Below are 20,959 nucleotides of genomic sequence, written 5' to 3' on the forward strand. Positions count from 1 at the left end.
GGTGCTCATGAATTTTAACTTTCCCCAACAGCAGGGTGTTTTGAATAATGCCCCTGTGGCAACCCTAACCACCGAAGAACTATTTTTAACACCCGTTTGATCATATCGAGTGTATGATAATCGCTTTTCATTTAAAATTCATGTTGAAAAATGATAATAGTGGTGCATTTTTTAATAATGCGAGTGGATAATTGTGAAATTTTCAATGAATTTTCATGCTGCATTTGTAAGGCTTCACCTTTGATATTTCTATTTTATAGGGGCTTATGAAAATACTGAAGAAGAATTACGTCTTTTGGTCTTTTCTAATATAAAAATGTACTAGATATACACCCAACAATAGGTATCAACAAATAAAAGATGACTGCCCCAACTCGGCGCGGTCCATTAATAGAATAACCCACATAAGTTGCGACAAGTAAAGAAATTCGTATCTTTTTACCTGGATCTCTCCTATTTGGGGTACGCAAGAATGTAGTAGGTGCTAAGGTATGTCATACAAAATGAGCCTATGAAAGTACGCGTTATGATAACTTTGGGACTAAAATCAGGACTGAAAGGTCAAGGTTAGACTCCCCTTTTGATATAACTAGTCGAATGTATGTTTGGTGGAAATAAATAAATAAAGTATTTTAGACCTGATTAATTTTATAATTAGATTTTGACTAAGTTTTGTTGTGTTGCGTCAGTATTGGTTTAAAATATACGTAGGCCTTGCATATATTTCATATCAGAATGAATGTATATGTATATTCGTGGAATTTCATAATTACGTTACATATATTTAATTGTAATAGTGGACAATGGTACTTACATACATAACTTACTATGTATAGTATATGGTCGATATTATGAAACCTAACACCACCGTACAATAAATAATTGGTTTGTCTGAATCAGTACAAAAAACATAACAGCTTATATCTAAGGGATAAAACATTTTCAGCAATCAGTTCAGAAGATCTTCGTTGTAATAAAAGTTTAATTAGTTATGATAATTTTAGTTCAGTGCGTGTTTTGAATATTAATTTGGACTTTCGTAGTTATTGCTTGAACGTGATCAATTAAGTACATGGATATTTTGAAAAATTAAGCTGAGAGATAACTTTTTAGGGGTGACTTTTTGTATATTTTTTTTTCAATTATCTTTCTTTGGTTTAGTGGTATCGATCCATCCGATGTTTTTCGATTAGAGACCACTTATCTGCTCGATCAGTTTATACGCATGATATTCCAATTATGATTTATATACAATTATTCCTATCCAAAATATTAAAGTCATTGTCCAAGTACTGAGCTAACAAAAAATCATTTCCGTGTAAGTGCGTTGGCGAACAATGCTAATAAATAGGAACCGCTTAATATAATCCTACCTCTCTCTATTGCCTGCGTATTTCTTAACAATGGTCCCAAATTAGTACATGTTACCCTAAAATAATAGTCTTTACTTCACCTTGCGTCTACCGACCAATTTCCAAGAACAAGACCCGCCCTAACATTTCAATTGTCACCTTACACCACATGCGAATACCTACTCTAATTGCTAGGTGTTTGGGTCTATTTTTGTGTCGAACAAATTGTGATTTACGATAGTTCGGGAAGCCTTTTGGGGTTCAGTAATCTGCTTCGACCCAATCGCAATTAATGGCGGGCCGGTGCTATGGGCTTGTGAAGATCGCTTGTAAATGGAAGTGTCTAGAACTTACTATATCACTTTAGAGGCATAATTTATTAATTGCTTTAGTGTTCCTAGACATGAGTGTCCCTTTGCTTTAATGAGTAAGTGTAAAATGTGTCTTCTCCTTCTTGACCTGTGCTCAATTGTATTTGGTATATTCCTTTCTGTCATTCGCCAAACTTTTACTCTTTTCTTATTCATGTAATCGTTCATACAACCCATCCATTGCCCTTCCACTGTCTCTTTGCCCTTCCACAACTTTGGCTGACTAATAGCAGTTTCGGTTTAAATAGAAACAAATACACTAGAACTCTGGATGATCTGCCCCCAATATTTTATTTGCAAAGCAAAGAGCACGAATATTTATTGAAAACCATCATACCTACCCTCTGCATGTAGCCCTATCTAGCCTCTTTATAACGAAGAAGCCACATAGGTCTGTGCGCAACGGACAATTTTCAACTATTGTGCCCAAGCACATAGTACACTGATACAAATCTTAACTTCAAATTGAGTTCTACAAATTCGATATTTATGTAAGTGTGAATTTATTTCATTGATACGGGAGAGGGTGCAGAAAGGGTTCGACTATTAGATTTAACTATAGGTATGTCTGTTATCGAAAGGTTTGGGGAAGATCCTATCATTCTTTGAGTTCGGATGATGGCTTTCTATTCTATTAAACGGCGTCAATGATACCTTATAATAAGAATTACTTTTCCCCTACGTACTACTAATAGGTATTACAAATGCGATATGTGTGTGGGTACGTCTGTACCTATGTTTATTAAACTTTCTCGCTTTAACTACTGCATGGATTTTAATGAAACTTTGTAGTAATACAGCTTATATATCAGAATACAATATAGACTCTTGTCCATGTTCCGGAAATACTAAAAAAATACAAATACGGAATTATCATGTATGCTATTTACGAACCTAAAGAACCTTAAGTATATTTTCACATGCAAACTGTCAAAGTTTAACCAATATCATTACCATATTTACATTAATTACTAACAGATATATGTACCTAATTATAACCCTCAAACCGCTGACCGCTGACTCTGCAGAATATCGATGTACTAATTACGTGTGATCCAGTCTGCAACATGCTTGCATTGCAACATGTCACTATGAAACGAGTAAGCTAGGCCAACTGAAACAGCGTTTTCATGAGACAGGTTAATTAGTTTTATGCTGAGAAGTTTAGGGGACATTTTAGTGAAAAGAATAATGATTTTGGAACTATACACGGGTTAGTATTGAAGAATGGTTAATGCTCTTGAAAATCAAAAAAATTGTACTTGTTATTTTTTTGCTTAAAATAAATTCCGGTATCTTCATGAAATTTACATTGCAACAAAGATGCCTTAGAAAGTTCCATGAATGGAGAAAACGAAAAACATGGTAGTACATAGACGGGTTTTCAACCCATGATACGATTGCGTAACAGTTGAAATCTGCATGCATTGATAGCGTTCACTACTAATAGGGGGATAATTATTTTTAAGAAGTATGGAGTCTATATAAATGAAAGGTTTTCTCAAGTTTTTGAATGGGAATAAATAAGATTTAAACGGTAATAATAAAGCTAAAAATACAGGTGAATACGAAGCCCACCTGTTATAATCCCCTGAACAATATCTACGGCCTCTGTACGAAGTCATGATAAAATAAGGGGAGGCTTAAAACTCACTGGACGCTATATTTATGAAGAAAATTCCTCGCTTATTAAATGAAAAATATCTTCAAGAATTTCACAAAATATTGGTAGTAAAAATAATACGTTCGAAGAAGTATAACCGCTTTGGCAGTCGTTACGGGTAGTCAGAAGCCAGTGAGTCTAACAACCAGTCTTACCAAGGGGTATTGAGTTACCTGGGTAACTGGGTTGTGGAGGTCAGATAGGCAGTCGCTTCTTGTAAAACACTGGTACTCAGATGATGATGATGTATTAATTAACTTTTCAAGTGTAAGTTTGTAACCCATTACATATTCTTGCGTTCCAGACAATACAGATTAATTATTAAAGGCCCGAGAGATTACAGTTTATTAGTACAAGGTCTCAATTTAGTGAACTGAGGGCAAAGTAAATGCTTTTACGTAATTCCCTTTTATTGGTCAATATGGCTAGAGTTATTGGTACTATTATGCTTTTAGACAGGATTACTGGAGCTATAAATGTTCAGTTTCAGAAATTTATTTTATGAACTAGTCGGTTATAGACACATGCCTATATAGATTTCGTACATAAATTCCAAATCTCGTGGTTTATGAGTTTATGCAATCCAAGTTCTAATATCATTAAATTACTATTGGTGATATAAAATGATGAAAATGAGCCAATATTATAACGTAAATCTAACTGATTTTTAGCTACAACAATTTACATTGAAATAAGTAATTAGGATCATACGATACTACACATAAAGGGAGCCGAGTACGGATGGGTGATTTCCAAATCCAAAAGCCATTTACAAACACCTACATTAGTCCATCCATAAACATTCACAAAGTCTAGCATAGCAGAGCAATCACACAACCCGTTACACCCAAACGCCTCTAAACTTCCAAACTCAATTCCATCCAATCACATTACGTACCAAGTACCAAACGTACCTAATTTGTCGCCAAAACCGGTACAAATTCCCTGCTATGTCTTCATTGGTCCCCGTTCGGCCATTTTGTATGCAGCATCGGCAATGCAATTGAGCCGCCCGTCACTCGGGGCTAAACTGCGCCGGGGATGTATTGCGGCCGTTTCCATCTATCACGCAAATACCTATAGGTTAGATTGTCCAGATATTTAAGTGGTATGACCCTTATAGACCTTTATTTCAGTAGTGTTATTACACTGCTTAATAAATGTTAGCAGTAATGCAGTAAATACGAAAATTGTTAGGTATTCCTCAACTTCTTATGCTTAATGTCATGCAATACGTGCATGAAATATCGTTCTTTTTCGGTTCGTAGTGTTTCGTTCGTAGTCCGTCAAAATCTTAAGACACAAGACGTATGTCCCAAAATTATTGTTCAAACTAGTCTCCTTATGTAGTGCGAGCCTAACTTAGTACGATGTATCAGAAATTAGACAGGCCGGCTTCCAGTGATGTATTGCAAAGGGACCAGACTACGTGGATGGAATCTATCTTATGTATGTACTCGCTAAGTTTATACGTACCTGTGTTGTAAGTTTTGAACTGAACTGGAGGCCAACTTGACGAAAAATCGGTAACGACTGAAATTATATGATGTGACCCTACTCAAAGTTATTTTCGGACGCGCGTTACCGCGTAGAATTTTAAATACGAACGATTGTCATAACCCAAAACACTGTGACCGAAATGAATGGAATCTTGAGAAAATCGGACGAATCGTAATCGTCTGTTATAAAATTGATTTTTTTTTCTACAAACAGCAATTAATTTACTAAGAGTTCGGTGTACTTTTCTCTTTAAGACAGTAGTACATTCGAGTTTTCTATTGCTTTAAAATGTAGATAGGTAATTAAATATCACTGTTTTATGTACCCAGCCGCGTTTTTATCGCCTCATCGGCGTGCGTTTTTAATTAAAAGCCGTATAAAAATACAACAGGGGCCATATTTCATAAAGTTTCGCACCGCAAGCTGTGGATTAGCGTCATTACAATTCCAAATTTGCAACTGAATTGCAACTCTGGAAATAGACATTAGAGCCGTTAAGCCAACTGGCTGCCAAGGCCATTCACCTCGAATACCCCTAAGGTAAAAAGAGGGAGTCGAAATATTCCACCCTCTAATTCGAGAACGATCCCCTTGCCGTCACCCTACACGTCGCCATGGTAACCCCCGCCCTTGGGAAGTGCATCTCATGTAAACATTCCTGGCTCCCTGCATTTTCGACACCGTTATTGATGTTTTCGCTACTCTACTCGGCTCCTTCCGGTGTATCGCACGGCCGCTCGTAAATTTCCTGAAAGTATTGGGTAAAGCTTCTCTATTTATCAAGTTTATAGCAGTGGCTTCCCCTGTATCTAAGGTCACGGCTCCGAGGGAAAATGCATTTACGTAATACCCACCATTCATATACGAAATTTTCTAGCTCATGTAAGCCGTAAAAGGATGCCTGCCTACATAAAAATATTTGAGGAATATTACGTGTCCTTCCCACGTTTAATAACAGAAATGGTTACCTCCGACGTTTACAATTTCATATTCGTTGCGATGTTTATTTGGCTAGTTTATTAATAAGTGCATTCATATTGTTTCAGGGATGCCGGTTTCCTGAAGATGGCCTCACGCACCCCGTCCCTTGAGTCGCTGCCCGGTGCCAACTCAATAGGTTCGCTGGAGCGTGGCTCCTTATCGCCCCTGACTCTCAGTGGATCCTCGCCCCCAGCGAGTGACTCCGCCGTATGTGACCTCCGCGAGTTCGACGGCCTCGACACCACCTGTGCTATTTGCCGAGAAACATTCGTCGACCCCAAAGTACTCAACTGCTTCCACACATTCTGCCGGGGTTGCCTGGAGAGGGAACAAACGCACCCCGATAAAGTCACCTGCGTCACTTGCCGCGTAGACAGCCAGCTACCAACAGCCGGCGTACCTGGGCTACTCACCAATCTTGTTATAGCTGCGGCTGTAGAGCAGGACGCCGATCTTCTGCCTACTGCTCGCCAGACCAACTCACCTTCAGCCCGCTGCACCGGCTGCAAGTCCAAGGAATCAGACGCCGTAGCGCGTTGCGTTGATTGCGCTAACTTCCTCTGCCCAAATTGCGTAATGGCGCACCAATTCATGCATTGCTTTGAAGGTCACCGTGTCCTAGCGTTCACGGACCTGAAAGATGACAAGGGTATGCTCGGATCTACCCTAACAGCGAGCGGCGACAAAACCGCATTTTGCCCGAGACACAAAAATGATATTTTAAAATACTTCTGCCGCACTTGCTCCGTGCCAGTTTGCAAGGAATGTACGATTATTGAACACCCGGCTGCTTTGCATGACTGTGAGCACTTATCTGACGCTGGGCCCAAACAATTGGAACTGATGCAAACGGCTGTAAATGAAGCCAAGACTCGAGCCACTGAAATTAGGCACGTAGTCAAAACTGTTGAACATGCTGCTGGTAAATTACAAGTTCAGTACCACAAAGCTCAAAATGAAATTAACGATACGTTCCAATTCTACCGCTCTATGCTCGAGGAGCGTAAGCAAGAACTACTGAAAGAACTCGAAAGCGTATTTTCCACGAAACAAATTGCTCTCACAGTAGTCGGACAGAAAGCTCAAGAGACTGTTGATAAGATATACCAGACGTGCGACTTCGTTGAGCGATTGACAAAATGCGCTAATATTGCTGAGATACTTATGTTCAGAAAATTGTTAGACACGAAGTTGCAATCTCTAATGAGTTCTAATCCGGAACAGAGCGTACAGACAGCTTGTGAACTTGAATTTGTCTCGAACTACCAAGCCATACAAGTTGGCGTAAGAAACACTTTTGGATACGTACGCTCTAGCTCAGAGGCGAATGTTGGCCCTACTAAACAACCACCTATTGCTCGCCCTACCAACGGCAACTTATTGAACGGCGGGTCATCATCCAGCAGCAGCAGCGTCAATGGAAGTTCAGGTAGCCTGAACGGTGGAATCCACCTACCCACTGGCTTAAACGGGGTGCTCGATCGCCCGTATACAAATGGACTACTTGGGCCTACAAGCCAATCCACGTCACCTTTCGAGTCCAACATCATTTCGAAACGATTCAATAGTGCCAACAGTCTAGGTCCGTTCTCATCTGCTATCGGAGATATAAACTTGAATGGCATCAACCCTTACGAGAAGTGGTCAAACGGCGGTTGCGACTCGCTGTTCCCTCCGACGACGGCTGACCCATACTCGCTAACATCTTCATCTCACGCTGATCCTATTTTAGACTTGACAAACAAGCTAATATCTACTGCCATTTTCCCGCCGAAATCTCAAATCAAACGACAAAAGATGATCTATCACTGCAAATTCGGAGAGTTTGGTGTGATGGAAGGTCAATTTACTGAGCCAAGCGGAGTAGCTGTCAATGCTCAAAACGACATAATAGTTGCTGACACCAACAATCATCGCATACAGATTTTCGACAAGGAGGGACGCTTCAAATTCCAATTTGGTGAATGTGGCAAACGGGACGGCCAACTGCTGTACCCGAATAGAGTAGCCGTTGTCCGTACTTCAGGCGACATAATTGTAACTGAAAGATCACCAACTCATCAAATTCAGATTTATAACCAATACGGCCAATTTGTGCGCAAATTCGGTGCTAACATCCTTCAGCATCCCCGCGGCGTTACGGTGGACAACAAGGGCCGCATTGTCGTTGTCGAATGCAAAGTAATGCGCGTAATCATCTTCGACCAGATTGGCAACGTGCTACAGAAATTCGGCTGCTCTAAACATTTAGAATTCCCCAATGGAGTAGTTGTCAACGACAAGCAAGAGATCTTCATCAGTGACAACCGCGCACACTGCGTCAAAGTATTCAATTACGAAGGAATTTACTTGCGTCAAATCGGCGGCGAGGGTGTAACTAACTACCCCATTGGTGTTGGCATTAACGCAGCTGGCGAAATTTTGATCGCTGACAACCACAACAACTTCAATCTGACGATATTCACGCAGGACGGGCAGCTGGTATCGGCGCTAGAGAGCAAAGTGAAACATGCTCAATGCTTCGACGTGGCGCTCATGGACGACGGGTCCGTGGTCCTCGCCAGCAAAGACTACCGGCTTTACATCTATCGCTACGTGCAAGTGCCGCCCATAGGCATGTGAGTAGCACGCTCTGATCACAGGAGATCCGAATGACCGATGAACTATAGAGCAAAAATCGACACCCAGAGACGTAAATATTATTATTATTAATCGACGTAAGGACTTACTGTTCTAGCGAAGCGAGTGTCAATTTTTGTAGTTCAAGTGACGATTTGTGAACGGAACTTGCTAAAAGTGTGCAAGTGGTGCAACCATGTGGCTGTCTCGATGTGATCATACCGGCTTGCGATGGGTATTCTCTACAATATTCGGCATAAGATCTCTTTATGAATTATTTCTAAACGAAACTGTAATGAGATTAGTTATAGTATTGACATTGTTATTCGAGTACCTATTGATTGATGGTTAGAGATTAAATTCCGTTGGATCGATCCGAAATTTCGCGCGAACGGTGTTCTCGAATCCTTATCATTTTTTGATCTATTGAATAATATTTTTTCATATCCCACATCGTTAAATTAGGGATGAATATTAAGGGCATTTGTATTATTTAGCCCATTTGTTGGACCAATATTTTAACTATTATTACTTAACAAATTGTTAGGCGTTAAGCGTGTGATTTTATCGTAAATAAGAGAGCATCGAGCGGTATTGTTGTTAGTTTTAAGATTATTTCTACGGCACAATAGCACTTCCTGTTTTTAATTAGCACTTATTCTGTGTCGATGGAAACTATGGATTATTAAAAAAAAAACTAAGTAAGGAGTTGTTACATTATTAATTAGGTAAGTGTTAAATTGATTGAGCTGAAATGGACAATCTTTGGTTACTACCCCACTTAACGTAGTTACTAAATTTTAGGGAAATAATGATGTTAGGGGTTTTATCAATGACAAAGTTGACTGCGGCGTTTGGATTTTAGTAAAACAATGACTTTTAACCTCTACTGAATATAATACTATTTCTTTTATACGTAATAGTAACATCACAAAGTGGCGATCAAGAATGTTTTATAGTCCTCAATGAGTTGGAAAATGTTTTGCATTCTATCTACGTACTAGTATGCCCTCAGTTGAGAATTTATAAAGCATTTTAGATAGTGAAAGATTGTAAGTTTATCTCTCGTTGTATATCGGAGGGCAGTACTTCAGCAGTAACTTATCGATACCGCCTAGTCGCTGAGAGCCCGCGGACCTTAGTCTTCTGATGTTGTTTTAGTAACATTTGGTTGATATTGTTCGTTTTTATGCATTGATTGTAGTAACTATTAGAGCACTTAGGAAATGGTCGTTTCGCTAGCATCTTTTTTTAATTTTTTGAGATTTTTAGCAGTTTTAAATCGGAGCGCATGCGTTTCTACTTTCTGGGAGTATTATAAACAGCTCGGTATACAAAATAATTATACAATTTGTTATTCTGGTAAGATATTTTTTTATATGGAAACAACTTTATTTTTGTAGTGTTTAGTATAACGGTGCATGTGTAACGTATACTTTTCTTGTGTATTTTATGAATATTGCGCTATTATTATTATTTTTTTAATTCATTACCGTGTGTTTGAGTGTGTTAGCAGAATTATTTTAGTTTGATTTTCATTAGAACTTTTTGGTTTTCTTAGCAAATAATGTTTTTTTAGTATTTTTTTCGCTGAATCTATGACAATAGAGAGATCTGATCCGGCATTGGGTCGGTATCTTGAAGATCTGTTAGTTTTAGGTTGCGCGTTTCCATTTTGGTGATATATCTTAAATAAATTAAAATGTTTGAAGATGCGTCGGCAGACGTCGCGTGCGCACCGTGGCGACCTGTATATCGTGTGCCATAAGATCATGTTGTGATTTAATAAGTGATATTTAGTATTGTTTGTAAATATGTACCATACTTTCATATAAATCTAATCGTAAGGGTATCTGATCGAATTACTTATGATTGTTTCATCTTTATACTTGTAGTGCAAGTTATCGTAACGTTATACTGCAAATTTTACACTTTTTAATTTAATACTTAAATAAAATAATTATAATATTTATTTACCACCGATTACCTACCTTATAATAAGTAAGTTTTGGCAATCTTTTATACAATATCGTTTTAATGATAACTGCTCAATATATGATTAAAAAAAAAAACAAACTCATTGCCAAATGTAAAAATACAAATGGCTGACAGAACGGCGACAGCTTTAGTGTATAATATCGATCTTCGAATTTATGATTACCATACTTGCACTAAAAGTTGAACGTTTTGGGAACAACTGATTTCTTCTCACATTGTTTTCTGTATTTTGCCTACCACCGTGCACACGCAACCGTCGCCTCGACGCATCTTCGATCAAATAGTTAATGAGCACTGGATTAGTTGAAACACGTCACGCGTCTTAGTGTCCAAATTTCAGTGATTATTCACCAATGATTTTATTATAGACTGCCCTGTTCCTATCTCCTAAGACGATGTGATCGATAGATTTCACTTAATCCACTGACAAGTGAACATTGATTGTAAGTCGACTATTGACCGCAAGTCTGCCTTACCTCAGTTCACTTTGACGAATTCTTCGACTTATCGATTTTATTCACCAATGATTTTTATTTAATGATTCGTCCTTATGAACTGAGGTCACGCTAGAAATTCGGTAAACCGTTATTTTAGACTTAAATGTTCGGATTTCTTTGTGAAAATTATGTCATATTATCAACGTAATATTGTTGTAATTTTCACTAAAGAAATTCAGTTTTTGGTAACAACATACGCTTCTACTTAATTGAGATCATTTCATCGTATTATATTTATATTAAGTATAGTATAGTGTATCGAAATTTTATTAAATAAGATTTGCAAATTATGACAACTTCACGTTTACGCCTAGAAAGCTGTGTAATCCCGATTTTATTTTTTTAGTTTTTTTGTCGACCGGTAGTTACTCTTTATTTTTTAACCAGTAAATGGTAATTTAAGTTTCAGTTATAATTATTATTACAAACTTAATTCACATTAATTTTTTGTGTTTTTGCATAATAATGTTAGTGAAAAAAGAAATGATTTTTCTGTACTAGAAACATTATCATTCTTAAAAATTGCATTTCTAAAGCTCGAGGACTGAATTGAAACATGTTTTGTCTTTAAATATATTTTGTCGATGTTTGTTGTTATAATTATATTTTTTTAATTATTTGTATAAACAATTGTTCTTTAAATTAATGTACATCGTTTTGTTTTGAATTATTTTTGTTGTAATTGCTTTTTATAATAATACCAGTTCATTGCAGTTTAGATGTGTGTTTTATTTTTATTTTCTTTTTTTTTACCAAAGTAGTGCTTCTGTAGTTTTCACCTGCTAAGTTGTGACTATTTTAATCTAATTAATTTAGTTACAACTTACAATGCATGTTTGTGCTAATGAATCTGCTTTTATACGTACACAGTATACAAAAAGGTACCAGTTTTTGAAGATAGTTGTAAATACACATTTTTTTATCAAGGATCGCAAGATTATTGCTTAAAATTTGACAGATTACCACTACTTAAATTACATTAATAAAATTGATCCGAAGTATGTTTCAAACCTACTACTTACTCTATTCTACTAGATTACTCCTTTATCAAAGGCACAGAGTTGACAAAATAAATATACAAACTTATTCAATTTTAAAACTCGTCAAGTAATCTTGAACTGGAAACCGAAATTCTAATATTATAGACAATATTTTACTTAATAAAGTAATGTTTAATCTTTACTACACTTTTCCCACTTTTACCAAGATTCAATTTTATAATTTCCTGTTTACAGATTTACTTAGTTTTTTTTTTAAATATAAATATTACATTTACTAAATACACATAGATTCTTTAGCACAAATATCCCGGTGGTAGTATCCTGTGTTACCCAGTGTGTGCATTTTTGACTAGACTTAGAACAGTTGGTGTCAGGGAACAAAAGGCATGAGTATCGTAAGTATTTTTGCTTTAGTTTTAAGCGCAAAAAATATAAAAGGTTACTCTAATTTTGGCACTTAAAAAAACTTTCAAAACTTGCAAACGCCTCAAAATATTACCTATGTTGATTTTGATTCCTACAGATGTTTTTAATTATAAAAAAATCTTGTACGAAATCAAATTTCAAAAAGTTACATTTCAAATTGAAAAATTGGAGTAATACCGAGCAATTGACACAAACACATGAATATCGTATAAAATTATTTTGGTTTCAGGATTAATGATTGTAGGTATATATGTGTAAAGATCATTTCACGAAAAGCTCATCAAAATCAATAGTTTACTCAGTGCAAACGAGACTGTTTTGTGGCTAATACTATTGGCATAAATAATATCATAAAATTCGACACAAACTATTCAAAACTGCAGAATTGGTCCTGGTCCAATTTTTCAATCAGTCGGTCGGACAAAAATTGCATATAATTAAAAACAATTTTTAAATACATAATAATAGACTCTGTTTCAATTAAATTCAATTAATCCTCTCTACCGAGCTTTTACCGCTTAATGCAACGACACAGCCATCCAGCAACACAATAATATTTTGTATGAAATAACAAAAGTATCCAATTTTTGTCGAAACGACTGGTTTACGAAACTCCATAATTCCATGAACACTGCTTACCATCAGAAGACAAAAACATCACAATAAAACGCTTCTCAGTGAATTAGGCGGTACATTTCCCAGCACTAAATATCTACATAAAAAATACATATTCTTATGAATGTAGGCTATAAATCTTCGTGTGTAAGTACTATTTGTATTCTAATGTAAGAACCTAATATCCCAAGTAAGCTTTACTTTTCTACGAAAACGTAGCTATTAATATCCGTTTTAGGAATCCTTGGATACAGTTCCCGTCAACAGCACTGCTTCAAAAGAGCGCTACCAAACAACCAATATTTCAAAGTCAATTACTCTAGGGAACATTTTACTACTAACTTAGCACCTACTAGTTACGTAAGCGCGAGCTAGGCTTACAAGATCGTTTATAATTTTATACTCAGCAGTTTTTCTTAAGATTAAAATTAAGATCGAAATGACTTCATTCCTCTTTGGTTCACATTTACATCAACGTAAATTCTAAAGTACTCTCATTCGATTCGCCATTAGGTATCGAGAATAAGTAAATCGGTTGCTGCTGCTCCCTTCAACTCTTAAATCATTAATTCAAGCATGTCATTGTTAGAATTGAGGTGAAGAAGACTTGATCATTGATGAAATTTCAAGCTTTCAGCCACTCATCGTTCCCTTATTTGATTTAATTGCCGTTCTAACACCATTATCGCCAGGAAGTGCGTCGAGCAAAAATGTAAATACTTTTAGAATAATGATGTTGGTAGTATTACTAACTAGGTATAAGGAAAGCCGGGATCTGAACAAGATGTGACGTCGCGACGTGGGTTTTTAGAGAGAGGGTACGTAGTGTGAGAGAGTATTTTTATAAAACGAAATTAACAATCAAAATATTTGTAGTGTGTTATTTAGGTATGACGTTTGTTGAGAAAGTCGGACGATTCGAGGCAGGTAGCACATTGTTGACAGAAAAAAGAAATAATGGAACGATATCCGAATTCGACAGGATATAATAAGGGTTTTACAATAACCATATCGATAGTGTATTTTACTCTTAATGATTGTTTGAAATCGATAATTTTGTGTCAGTTAAGATTCACCTGTTAATGTATTCATCAAGGTAGATATAATGTATCGATGTTAGCTTATCATATTGTATGTGGTTAACAATTTGGTCACTTATTACATTTACTTGGTAGTGCGTCGTTAAATTTGATAAGTTCGTTGAGCCATGCGAAGTTGTACATACAATAGCCGCTTTCGCATCCAGTCGACTCTGGTGGCACGACGTACCACGCAACTATTGCTCAGGAATTGTATTCGTTTTCATATACATTCGAAGTTTTTTTCTACCGTCGCTTCTATATGTATTTAAGCGATGTTGCATTGTTAAGAATACGCTAAAATGAGAAGTATAATTTTAGTGAATTGCACAGAACGTTGGTGTTTCACTTAATTTTTGATGTATTTTTTCTTGAAAGAGAATTGTATTCAATGATTTTACTGTATTCACGACTGATGTTGAGTTTGATGATGAATGTAAATTCGTTGATGTGTTTTGACGGAACTGAGAGCCTCAGGTTGCCGCGTGATGTTATGGGCCGCTGTTGCTTGACAGATTGTATGCACTGCTTCCGTCAGAACACGTTGTCTCAAAAATTGTGATTGTAAGTTAAGGTGATTAACAAAGCACATATTAGCACAAACCATCCATCCTCGAGAAGTACTATGCTGAATGTTTTTAAAAATTAACTCACGTTTGAATTTATGATACATTTTATTGTAAAAATTAAATGCAAAATATTTTACTATCGCTTAAGTTAGTTGAGACGTTCGCATATAATAGTGTTTATTTTCACAAAGGTGAGGATTTTTTTAGTGACGAAGTTTTGGACTTCTTGAAATGTTTTTATATGATATTGATTCTACTTTTAAATAATGACACGTAGGTTAATGTGATTGTGTATTGTCGTAACGTTTTCTTTGCTCCTTATGTACCATAGCGATCGGTGTTGCTACTTTCAGTAGAGAGCGTACTGTATTGAAACGCTCCCTTCATCTCGCTCTAGCTTTCACATATTCCTGTTGTCAGACAGAGATGAAGCGAATACAGTACCGATTTCAGTTTCTTCATCATGTGTAGGTAATTTTTAATCTAAGGTGTGTGATTTTTAGTTATAAATATTTTTTACATAGTGGAAAGATTCCAAATCATAGGAAAAGTTGGTAGCAAATGACATATCAAGTAATGTTTTTAATTATATGGATGCGCAGGAGTCGGGACGGTTAGTGATGGGTAGATGGCGATGTTTATATATTGGCACTGTTTCTAAATTGACAATACTGACGGATTATGTATTCGAATGTTGATCAAATGATATATTTAATAGAGAAATGTTAACGAAACGCGACATATCGTCCACAAAGTGGTGACGTAGAGCAAATTGATAGAACAATGAAGGAATGGTTTCAGATTGTCGCTGGCAAAGAAAGTTTAGGTTGGAACGAAGCAAAGTAACATTTGGAATCTTTCTTAACGATGCTAGTCGCCAAAGAAATTGCTTTTAGGTAATTAAATGTTATCATAATATGTGTATGCACGTAAGTTTATAAACCTATATTAATTATACGAAGCTTGAATTGTCCACACACAATCGATTTTACACACTAAATGCCATCCTGCCAGTTGTAAGGAGAACACAATGCTTATGATGAACTAAATTAAAATTATATCCTATATAGCGAGTACGAGTAGTTGTGTATTTTTAGATATCGCATTGTCTATGTTAGTTTAGTGTGTAAGGCACATCGTGAGCTTTGAATCAGCGTAAGTCTGTCACCAATATTTTTTACGATACGAGACGTAGTAATGTTAATGTAATGTTTCAAGCCGTGCTTTCTTCGGTTAGTATACCACTTGTAGATTTGTAAGGTATCGTGACCCTCGTCACTGACTCAGTGCTACAGCTTCAGCTAACAGCACCCTTTCGTTTGGACTCGGACACGCCACAGCTTCGAACACGGAACCGTGGACGCAATACTCACGTGCACGGGTGTATATAAGGCCGTTATTAGATATAAAAACGTCATCATTAAAAAAAAAACATAAATATAATTCAGTAATCTAACTTTATAATCTACTGAAACACCATAATGCGCCGTGGCCTTAAATTTGAAGGAATGTGTTAAACATTTGATAAAATTGAAAAAAAAAACATTTGGGAATTTTTGTACAGACAATGATCCTCTGTGTTTCACATGTTCAGTCATTTATCATAAACTGTTTTTTAATATAAGTGCTAATATATCTTATTGACGTGTATGGTAACCCTATAGGTTAGATATTTAACAGTAGACACTACGTAGGAACGCTTTACTTCGTCCTAATGATTGTTGATTTCAATATGTACTTTCATTCTTGCATATCCACATTTTAATGAAGATTTGTAATTGTTACCTACGCATTAGTTACTTTGAGACTGTTCAAAATGTACTATCAAGAATTTTTCACTAAGGGAAAGGGATGTTCTAGCAGATATTTTTGATACTTTGATGATCGAAGGGAAACGTTGGTAGTGTAGGGTTTGGGAGTGCGCGGGGCGAGGCCGGGCCCTGTGAGGCAGCCTCTCGCGACCGCGGCGAGGATCTTATTAACTCCCGCATCTTCGTGAGCGCGAATATTAAATGTTACTGTAAACGAAAAAAAAAACAATGTTGTTCTTATATGAAAACGCGATGGTTTTCGCTGATGACTTGTTGTTTTTCATATATTCAATAATATTTCCTTTATTTTTTGTACTCTTTAGTATTAAGAATTAATATTAAAATAAACTATTCAATGTTGATTACTCTAAAATACCAATAACTTATGAATTAAGGAATGTGTGACATAGTTTCCCCGAGAGCCTTACTAGTTGAGACACCTTTTCCTTAGACGTATACCTTGAAACTGTACTCTTAACTGTTGGTTATATATGATGTGAATGGCACTTGTTAACATCTCTTAATGTTACTCGTCTGCTACTATCCAAACTTTTACATCCCCTAATCTACCTTCCACTAAGCTACAGAGTAAGAAATCACCGCAAAATTCCGATGTTAGATCAGGCCTAGGAACTTAAATATAAGAGTTCATCATTCTTAGTTAGATGGTATGACTCAATTTTAAGACTGATGACAGAAAAAGAAAAAAAAAAACAAAAAAAAATATTAAAAATCCTGGATAACTGTTTCTTATTTTAGGTAGACCTTCTAAGTTTCGCTTCTATTCGGTGTTAGTTGGCGAAACTGTAGGATAGTGTAATAGAACTTTGATAGCCAAATTTTAGTAAAAACGGTGTAACATGTTTCGCCAACTGAAGCCAGTGATGTCACATTATCGATCGATATTCGTCTTCTGTCGATACTTTTCTATGTCTTCTATCTTTAAAGACGATGATAAAAGTCGATAAATGATCGGGTTCGATAAAAACCATGGTAATGTTAACTTCATTAATGTTGACGTTACATTTGAAATTGATGGAAAAAACATAATGAAAAAAAAATTGAAAATACTATTTGTTGCCAAAGTGTTGTTAGGAATAAACATGTAGTTATAAAAATCGGTTGTCACATGCATAATTAAGTTGTTCTTGGGTGGTTTGAAATTAAGGAGAGAAGTTGAAAAATATTTCCAATGATATATTTTTTCATAATGAACTTGAATGCTAATCGATACTTAAGGTTTATATCTGTGTAGGAATTTAAACTTAACGTGTGGTAATAAAAATGTATCGTTGCCATGATTTGTACTGTGTTTTGTAGAAAACATCAATTATATTCAATTATGTGTATACTCTGGTAAATCGTATTAATTATTTGAGATCATGAGGATATTGTATTCAAATCGATGATCAAGATTGCGTCACTCGATACACAGTGAAATCATGGAAAATGATTTAGTTGTTTAGTGTTCATGTTACATTAGATTGTATTCGACAGTTCTGATCTCTAAATCGGTACACCTGTTTCCGCCTTTTTAGCACATCCATTTTATCGATATCAACCCACTAATTATTTTTACCGCACTAATGGTTATTGCACAAAATGTTACATTTTATTGGACAATGTCTGTACGGTTGGTTTCCGAATAGTACTGAATTCAAAATACAGAACGATTGAATGATTCCATAAAAGTTGGTGAATAGTTTTATCCCATCTTCAGACATTTTAAAATTTACTTTTCTTCTTTCCAACGAACACCCATAAAAAACTATGATGATACAAACTAACGGTTCGTCTATAAACCTTCATAATACTGCACATATCTGATATTATTTAAAATCAACCGGTACTTGGGCATTTTCCAGCATTGCTCATGGAATTGCAGAGATCAATTTAAGTTAAACTTGTGGGTAGTGGCCCGGTAAAATAATAATTTAAATACTGCCTAATTTGTACTTGAGTAGATAACTCTGACAAGTGCTGTAATATTTTTTATCGATAAAACAAAACGGCGGTCGATTTTTTTTTTGTAACTGCTGGTTGTTAAAAAGGTTAAATGCAAAAGACATCTTACATTTTTACTTTTAAATGTAATTTTACAACATAAATTGATCTCTGTGGTTTCCAAACATCCTGTTTTGACATTGAACCTATCAAAGGGTAAATGATCACGACTCCGTACAAACTTACCTAATCAAAGTTTAAACACAAGTTGATCCGTTTACTCTCGCGAACAATAGATAAACAATAGAGCCAACTTTCTATTCAAGATTAAATGTGATTACATGCAAAAGTTAATTAAACGCCGATTAAAATTCTGATATAAAATATCTAATTTTGTCATTTACTAATACTTAGTCTGTGTTGTCAATCGAAACGTTTATTTAAGACTGATTCTTTACTTAGCAATTATGATTAACATAAAATATATAGAGTATTTGAGTTCCGCTTCCAATTTATATGCTAGAAAGGATTAGCGGAATATCCCAACAGTAATCTATCAACAATTATTTGAATAAAATACCTAATTATTTAGGAGTACACGTATGCTATAAATCTATAACTATTATAAAATGTATTCGATACATAAATAATGTTAAATTTGGCTCAAATGAAAGGCTACTTCGGGTGAGCTAAAAATGTAATGTTTTCCATCCAGTTTTTTGGACATATCACCTCTGATCGGTTCTGTCAAAACGAAATCTCGTCACAATAAATTATTTGCTTTTGTTTGTTAAAATGTGTAATTTATTAATAATTTATTCGTAATTTATTGTCGTGTGTCGCCGACGCTAGTCATCTAACTTTCGATTAGGTTAGACTCTAAGTTTTCTCGCTTATACGCGTGTTAAGTTATAAGGAACTTTTTTATAACTTACCCTCTTAAAAATAGTGTTCTTTAATTTTATCCCCTCGGGAGCTCCAAAAACTATTTCTTTCTCTAGTCACGACCCTCGACACTTTGCCGTGCGTCTGTAATCCTATAGGGATAATTCTGAACATGAAAGTTGATAAGTTTATTGAAATTCAATAAACTAAACTAATAAATCTTCCAATTCGACTGGCAAATGTAATTTCAAGAAGAATGATGAGATTTGGTAATGTGAGTCGATTCAGCAAACTTTGCTCGACATTTTTACTTGATTTTTCATGTTCATTATTACACACCCTACTTTCCCCATAGCTTGTAACTTTCCTTCGCCGTGACTGTCTTAATCGACCTTTCAATATGTATAATAATATATGGAAAATTAGATTCCCTGTTAGCTAATCGTTGTCGAAATAATACTGACTGTGTACCTCTTGTTTTATTTAAAAATAATAAAAAGTATATTGTAAAGTATATTTTGCAGTTGGAATTAATGTTACAGTCATTTGTCTTTGAGATAAAAGGAGTTTCGGGTTTTGTTTTTCTTACGCGCCATTTTGTAATGTCATTTGTCGCACAATGTTTTTCGGGCGCTCCAAGTCTGCGATAGCAAAAAAATTGCTTATCTTTTAAAATATTAATACGAGCACATTCTTTTTTATTAAAATAGCCTACGTGAGGTTTAAGCTTAATCACCTAAACAGATATAACTTTTGAATATTTAAACAAAACTCGCTCATATTGTAGACGCCATCTTGGCAAACTATACTGCCAAAACAATAAACGTCAAATGACATCACGAGAATGGGGCACCGTAAAAAGTTAAGACATTCATCTTCCATGTTTAAGTTATTGTGTGAATTTGTGCGTTTTTGTGTTTTCTTTTTATCAGCCATGCATTTTTATACAGGCTTTTATTGGAATTGATACTTTTTAATACGAAACATTCCATTGTCAGTTTTTTTTAAAAAAGAAGTTTGTTAATTTGTTTATTTATCTGTGGATTAACTATGTGTGGGTTGAACATTTAAATCCCGTACGATTTTCGGTACATATCGATACCATTTCGATGTATCGATATATCGATATGAATACTCATACATACCTACTTGTTATTCAAGTCTTAGTTAAGGTAGATCTTAAGAATTGATAAAATAATATCTGATGATAAATTTACTTGTATGTTGTATTAAAATGATGAACACGAAATAAAGAAACTGGTTTGAAAATAGTAGTGTTTTATTTACAATAGCCTCTCTTGTAAACTGTCTTGAAAGTATTTAATAAATCGATTGCGCAATAGGCTAGTTTCCTAAAAAATAATAATTAGTCCGTCTTGTAGATTGTCCAAAATTAAGCGATACGTATTTTTCCTTTTTTAAATTGGATCAGAACTTGTTAAGATATAGCGTGTTAAAGTTGAGTGTGACGTCACAAGTTGCTACAATTTTCAGGACACTGTGACGTAAAAGGCCCCCACTCCCAATTTTTGAAGCGTATTATCTTGGTCATTTTATGTTTAATTAAAAAAAGAAAAAATACGTATCCAATATTTTTTGATTATCTAAAAAGCGGACTAAATATTATTTCATTATTTCGACCCTGGAC

The 20,959-nt window shown here is 35.4% G+C and overlaps 1 protein-coding gene across 7 annotated transcripts in view; it reads left to right on the forward strand.

The window, feature by feature from the left end:
* Window positions 1-20,580, forward strand: part of LOC110374150 (brain tumor protein) — a 443,804-nt gene extending 423,224 nt beyond the window's left edge. For all 7 annotated transcript variants that reach the window (XM_021331739.3, XM_049841244.2, XM_049841245.2 and 4 more), the window contains one exon: window positions 5,933-20,580. In XM_021331739.3, coding sequence (XP_021187414.1) covers window positions 5,933-8,489 — 2,557 coding nt within the window. In that variant the 3' untranslated portion in view covers window positions 8,490-20,580. The remainder of the gene's footprint in view (window positions 1-5,932) is intronic.
* The last annotated feature ends 379 nt before the right edge of the window (window positions 20,581-20,959 follow it).

Source organism: Helicoverpa armigera, chromosome 19 (genome assembly GCF_030705265.1).
Source record: "Helicoverpa armigera isolate CAAS_96S chromosome 19, ASM3070526v1, whole genome shotgun sequence".
Classification (NCBI taxonomy): domain Eukaryota; kingdom Metazoa; phylum Arthropoda; class Insecta; order Lepidoptera; family Noctuidae; genus Helicoverpa; species Helicoverpa armigera.